This window comes from Ricinus communis, chromosome 3 (genome assembly GCF_019578655.1).
Source record: "Ricinus communis isolate WT05 ecotype wild-type chromosome 3, ASM1957865v1, whole genome shotgun sequence".
NCBI classification, from domain to species: domain Eukaryota; kingdom Viridiplantae; phylum Streptophyta; class Magnoliopsida; order Malpighiales; family Euphorbiaceae; genus Ricinus; species Ricinus communis.
The window spans coordinates 15,942,322-15,949,508 of NC_063258.1; the positions used below are offsets into that span (position 1 = coordinate 15,942,322).

Below are 7,187 nucleotides of genomic sequence, written 5' to 3' on the forward strand. Positions count from 1 at the left end.
TATCTGGAATGGTGAAGTATATGTAGTGCTATGAACAACCCTATTATAAATAAATACCACATATGGCAATAAATCTTAAAAGTCCTAAAAATTAAAGCACAAAGCAATTACACCAAGGTTTTATTAACTACCTTAATTTGACCATCTATTTATGGATCGCATGTAGTAGAAAATAGTACATTAGTGCCCAATTTAGCCCACCACGCACGCCAAAAATGCCTCAAAAATTTCACATGCCTATCACTAATAATAGTCTTAGGTACACCATGCAAACACACTACTTCCTTAAGAATCGATTCAGCAATATGACATGCATCATCTATTTTATGACAAGGAATGAAATGAGCCATCTTACTAGATCTATCCACAACAACAAATATGCTATCTTTACCCTTCCTGGTTCTAGGCAAACCAAGTAAAAATCCATAGACAAATCACTCCAAGGCATATCAAGAATGGGTAAAGGTGCATATAACCCATAGGGTTATAATTTGGATTTAGCCTGCATGCAAAAAACACATATATTACAAACCTTTTGTATATCTCGTTTCATGCCAGGCTAAAAGAATTGCTCCAAAATAATATCATAGGTCTAACTTATCTTAAAGTGACCCATTCATCCACCACCATGTGCCTCCTTAATCAATAACATATGCAAAGAGAAATTTGGCGCAGACAATCGGTTTTTCTTAAACAAAAACCTTTCAAACACATAGAACTCATCAAATGTAGCTCCATTATTACACACATCATACACTATGCCAAAATCTAAATCATTAACATACAATTCTTTTATATACTCAAATCCTAATAACTTAGAATTAAGAGTATTAAGAAGTGCATACCTTTGAGATAAAGCATCATCAACCACATTTTCCTTACTTTTCTTATACTTGATCATGCATGGAAAGGTCCCAATAATTTCCATCCACTTTGCATGCCTTCCATTTAGCTTGTCTTGCCCTTTAAGATTCCTTAAACATTCATGATCTGTGTGTATTACAAACTCATTTAGCCTCAAATAATGTTGCCAAGTTTGCATTGCACAAACCAATGCATATAGCTCCTTATCATTTGTTGGGTACCTCGATGATGCCCTATTCAACTTCTCACTAAAGTAACATATGGGTCTTCCCTATTGCATCAAAATAGCCCCAACTCCACTGTCACTAGCATTACATTCAATCTCAAAGGTCATATCAAAGTTAGGTAAAATCAATAAAGGTGCATTACACAATTTGTCTTTAAGTAAATTAAATGCATGTTCTTGTGCATCATCCCAATGGAAACCCAACATTCTTTTTTACTAACTCATTCAATGGTGCGTCTAAGCTACTAAAGTCCCTAATGAAACCGCCTATAAAAGCTATCCAAACCATGGAAACTTCTAACTTGGCTAATGTTTTGAGGTATCGGTCATTGTTTGATAGCTTTAGCATTTTCTTCATCAACCTCTAAACCATTAGAACTAACTACAAAGCCAATAAAAATGACTCGATCTAAACAAAAACTACACTTTTTAAGATTGGCAAATAGCCTCTCCTTCCTAAGACACATTTAACATGAAAAACATGATCATCAAGATTCTTAGAATAAATTAAGATGTCATCAAAATATACAATTATAAATTTACCAAGAAATTCACGAAATATATGGTTCATTAATCTCATGAATGTACCAGGTGCATTTGTTAACCTAAATGGCATAACTAACCACTTATATAGACCATATCTGTTCTTGAAAGCCATTATAAACTCATCCCCAGTTTTCATGCGAATCTGATAGTACCCACTTTGCAAATCTATATTAGTAGAAAGACATGCACCATGTAGCTTATCAAGCATACCATCTAACCTAGGGATAGGATGATAATACTTTACCATTATTTTGTTAATTGCACGTCAGTCTACACACATTCACCACGTGCCATCCTTATTTGAAACCAAAATTACTAGAACTGCACAAGGACTTAAGCTCTCACACGCATACCCATTTGCCATTAGCTCATCCACTTACCATCGAAGCTCCTTTGTTTCCTCATGATTGCTTCAATAGGCTAGTCTATTTTGGTATGGCAACCCTTGGCATGAAGTTGATTTGATGTTCTAAACCCCTTTCTGTTGGTAAACCAGTTGGCATTTCTTCAAGGAAAACATCATCAAACTCCTGTAAAAGGTTAGCAAGTATACTCGACAAGGAAATATCAAGATCAACAGTGTTCAAATATAAATTTGTATAAGTAACCGAAAACACTACCCTATCAGTATGGAGTGCATGCCTAATCTCACCTTCTTTAGCCAATAAACTACCTTTTTTTAGTTTAGGTTGCTCACTTGCTTGATTACCACTATCTTTACCATTCTTGGGTGGTTCAATAACACGCTTGCCATTTTCAATGTCAATCCTTTCTTTCTCTAATTTACTTTGGTCATCATACACTTCCTTGGGAGAAAGAGGTGTCAATGTAACTTTTCTCCCTTCCTTCACAAAACTATAGCTATTTAGAAAGCCATCATGATGAGCTTTTCTATCAAATTGCCATGGTTAACCTAACAAGATATGGCATGCATGCATTGGCACTAGATCCCATAGTGCCTCATATGTGTACCTATCTCTTGTGAAGGGTACAAAAACCTGCTTATTCACCTTAATCTCACCGTAATTGTTAAGCCATAACAATTTATATAGTATAGGATGAGGTATCAAGTTCAGCCCTAGTTTTTCCACCATTGTAACACTAGCAACATTAGTACAACTTCCACTATCAATGATAAAGATACAATTCTTACCTTATACATGGCACCTAGTGTGGAAAATATTGTTCCTTTCCTGCTGCATATCATCATCATCCTTCATTTACGCACTGAGTGTATGCCTAGAAAATAAAAGATCACCCCTCATTGGCTCTTCAACACCATCGTCACTGCAATCTCCTAATTATGGAATTTCGTCCTCACTTTTGAATTCAATCTAGCCATGCTCTCTAAACACCATAGCTCGCCAATTTGGGCATGAGCAAGCAATGTGTCCATTTCCTAAGCACTTGAAGCACTTAATATCTCTGTTTCTACTTTTGTTCAATTCAGGTTTAGTTTGTTCTTTAGTGTCCGAACTCCCTTCTGCTTTGTTATCCTACAAAACATATTTGTTATCATCTTGTTTACCTCCTTTTCTAGAGCTATTCCAATTTGATTTGGAACTAGAACTACCATTTAAGTCATTCTTTGCTGCCCATCTCAGTTTGAGTTATTTTTCCACTTTGATGGTAATGTGCACCATTTCATCAATCTCCACATAATATTGTAACTCAATCCTATCAGCAAATTCTTTATTTAACCCTTTAAGGAAACGTGCTATTGTGGCTTCTATATCCTCCACTAAGCCCAGCCTAGTCATCAACATCTCCATTTCCTTAAAGTAATCTTCAACACACTTTGTACCTTGCCTTAAGCATTGAAGTCTTTGATGCAACTCCCTTTGGTGATGCAAAGGTACAAATCTCTTCTTCACAATATTCTTAAGAGCCACCTAATTGTTAATTGGCTCTTCCATGTTTCTTCTCCTATTCACTACCATCTGCTTATACCACATACTAGCATAGTCACTAAAATGACTAACCACCAATCTTATCTGCTTCTCATCCAAGAAATTATGACAATTAAAGATATAATCAACCCTTTTTCCCCACTATAAATAGGCTTTAAGATTATATTTACCTACAAAGTTGGGTATCGTTACCATAATTAAAATGACTAACCACCATAATTGTCACCAACTCTACCCAAGTTAGGTTTCGCCTAGCTCCTATACCCACACCATAATTGACATTATATCCTCCTCTACTAGCTCCTATGGATGCAGGATTATCATGATCGTCATAAAGTTGATAATCATATCTATCATGATACAACAAAGACAAGAACTACAAATGGGCTTAATTAAAGATGTTTGGAGTGTTCAAACACAATAAGGCTTAGTCCAAGGTTTTGAATTGCAAAAAGGGACCAAAATCATCAATTTAGTGCCATAAGTTTGGACCGAACTCAAAGGCAAAATATAATTCATTGGAAGCCTTTATATTTTCATTTTTATTAGGTTTTCTTAAGTTAGGGTGTGATTAGTTATCATTTGGAGTTATCAATAGACACACATGATTAGTTATAATTTGGAGTTACAAAGTGGATGCACGTGATTAGTTGTCATTTGGGAGTTACAAAATGATTGCCATCATTGTAAAAACAACCACTTTTAATGAGTTTTAATGGGAATTAAAGGGGACAGTGTGGGAAAGCACAAAAGACATCCATTTAGGGTTCTTTGTCTTGTTTTGGCTATAAATATCAAAGCCAAATTCATTTGTAAGAAATCAATTGATGAATGATAATCTTTATTTGCTCTTTGTGAGTGTTTCTACTTAAGTTATTGCATGAGCTTTGAACTTATCAAACTATTTTTAGTTTGTGGCATTCTCTAACCAAAATCTTGTGTTTAATTCTTAACTTATCAAATCATACTTGGTTTGTGGCGTTTGGAGTTAAATTCAAGTGCTAGTTTCATTATTGGAAGTAGTTTTCCCTAACTTCACTTGACGAGATCCTTTGGTTCTAGAATCATCTTGATTGGAAGGTCTTTTCTTGCATTTCATATGTATCATAACTTATTGATTATTAGGGTGTATGGTTGCTAAGATGATGATTTCCTATCATATCATTTCCAATAGGTTCTTGTCTATGATTACCTTGCCCTACATCCACTCCAACATTGTGCCTGTTAACATTATTCCCTTCAAGTGCAGCAATTTCATCTATAAGGGTTCTTTGGTTAGCCTCCATAGTCTAGTCATCTCCCTTGTATCTAACTCAAACCTTTGTAACCTCTCATTCAAAGTAGTTACGTTTCGTTATAATCTCTTATTCTCATGCATTTTTAGGAAAGGAATCCTAGGTTGTTGTATCCTAGCCTCATTATCATTGCCACCATTACTACCATTTGAATCACTTGATATGGCTGCAATAAAAGGTTAGAAAAACAATAAAATAAAATAAATAAAAACTAAAGTCCTCACACACTCCCTTACGTGTTTGCTCTCAAATAATGGGGATGTTCGCTCATGTTTCACACTACTAATTATGTTCGCACAAGGTTAAACTTCATATCGCTCAAGCTTGTTTTCAAATATTCTTGTGTGAATAAAGAATCACTACATATTCTATCACTCTTTTTGTAGTACACAAGAATCAAAGATTAAAACACTTATTTGAAGCAAACGTTAAATTTTAAGAAAGTATCAAGATTGTGTTCGGATTAAAAAATTAGGCATCAAAGAGTAAAGAAACTCAAAAGGAAGTGAATGACATATAAAGAAGTTATCTAGAAGCAATAATATGTAAAATGGAAACAAGAAAAAGGTAAGAAGCAAATCGTTAAGTTTTAAAGAAATTCTCTCTCCAACTTTTAATGACTCAAGAACACTAGAAAGCAACTAAAGAAACAAAGAACATATGAATTAAAGACTCAAAGCATACAAGAATCAAGAAAATACGTGCAAGAATATCAAGACTCTAATTCGGCCTAATAAAAAAGATACACCCTAAACAACTTTGATTTGATGAAACTCAATGAAAAATATTAAAGATGCAATGGACATGTGAAAGAAATAGAAATTAAGACTCAAGAAATAAGAAAAACAATCAAGAATCTAAAATACCCAATTCGGCTATTTTTTAATTTTTTATGTTATAACATAATTGAATCAATCATGAATGATGAAAAAAATAAGAAAACAATATAAAACACTGAAGAAACAAAATTATAAGAAAAGAATTGAAGAAAAAACTTCAAGAAAGCAATATTGCAATTCGGGTTCTTGTATCCTTTTTTTGAACAAACAACAACCAAAATCCAATTTTAAGCTCGAAGACCCATCTAAGACCTTCAATAATGTTGTTATAATCAATAAGGGATTAGATCAAAAGCAAACTCTACAAAAAAAAATCGACCAAAATTGCTTGAACAACCCTTGCACACCAATTCTCTCAATTCTGCCCAAACGCTTAAGAACAAGTAAAAAGAAGAAAAGAAGGAGATTGAACTATAAAAATATAATCTCATATTCTAATTGCTTGCTGATACCATGAATTTTCTCCTTCTTTTGACAACACAACTGTAACTCCACTCCAATATCTCTAAGAAGCTAAAATACCTTCACAAATACTTAAAGAAACAACTAAATAACTTAAAAGGACAAGGATATGCAATTTGATTTCTAAGAGCTAAAGCTTTGATACCAAATGTTAAGAACCTTTAAGAATAGAATATACGAACTCTAATAGTTATGAACCTGTATATCACTAACCTAGACCTACTAACAGATTGAATAAAATCATAGGATCACTCTAGATTAGATTATAAAGTTGATCAATAGAATTAGAACCTAAAGAAAACTAAGTCCTTTAAACCCTAATCCTAGCATACCACAAAGATAGATCAAATCTTTGATAAGTGTAAAATGCATTCAACAAGAATACAAGAATTCAACCAAAGGTTGCTAAAACAATGAAATATAATTAATAATCAAAACTTAAAGTAACATACGGCTTGGTTCAAGTTAAATAGACTTGATACAAACCCTAGAAGAAAACTAATAAGAAAAAGATGATTCTACCCTAAATAAACTTAATAAAACTAAACCAAGGCCTACAAGCATATTTTGGCCCTAATTGGTTCTCCATAGGCTTGAACCTTCAATAGATTGAATAAAGCCCAATGTTGATGCTCCTTAATAGTTATGGATCTTGGGCCTTCAAATGAACTCTCCTTGCTAGCCCATTCTTGTATATAACCATTTAAGGCTTGTTGCAACTTCTTGGCTCTAGATATTGTTATTGGGCCTTATGGCAAGCTTAGCCCATCTTTAGCATTCTTAGGTTTCCTTGCGTGCTCCTCATCAAGCCAATCATATTCAACCTTTTGTTGTACTAGCCCATCCGTATCACGAACCTGGACTTATCGCTCACATCTTTCCTTTCTTTTATGTTCTTTGTCTACCCTATTGTTTAAATCAATTTGATTTGATCCTTATGCTTAGACAAAGAAGAGAATAAATAACTTGCTATTTCTTTCTTTATCATATCCAAACTCCAAACTATGTTCTCATTTGTTCGTCTCTTTCTAATCTTTGTCTTGTT

The 7,187-nt window shown here is 33.8% G+C and overlaps 1 protein-coding gene across 1 annotated transcript; it reads right to left on the bottom strand.

Moving 5' to 3' along the window:
* Nucleotides 1-616: 616 nt before the first annotated feature.
* On the bottom strand, nucleotides 617-1,883 carry LOC125369560. The gene is made up of 3 exons (XM_048372334.1): nucleotides 1,714-1,883; nucleotides 1,453-1,546; nucleotides 617-1,135 (listed from the first exon to the last, which is right to left on the bottom strand). The coding sequence occupies exons 1-3, from the start codon at nucleotides 1,881-1,883 to the stop codon at nucleotides 617-619; spliced, it is 783 nt and encodes a 260-aa protein (XP_048228291.1).
* Nucleotides 1,884-7,187: the final 5,304 nt, after the last annotated feature.

Bases quoted from the DNA above. Each gene is read 5' to 3' on its own strand.
- LOC125369560 (XM_048372334.1), bottom strand. From the start codon at position 1,883: ATGGTAAAGTATTATCATCCTATCCCTAGGTTAGATGGTATGCTTGAT. The intron at 1,547-1,713 runs GTTAGTTATGCC...AATGTGTCTTAG, and splicing joins AGATATGGTCTATATAAGTG to GAAGGAGAGGCTATTTGCCA. The intron at 1,136-1,452 runs GTTGATGAAGAA...TTGATGCAATAG, and splicing joins TTAGTTCTAATGGTTTAGAG to GGAAGACCCATATGTTACTT.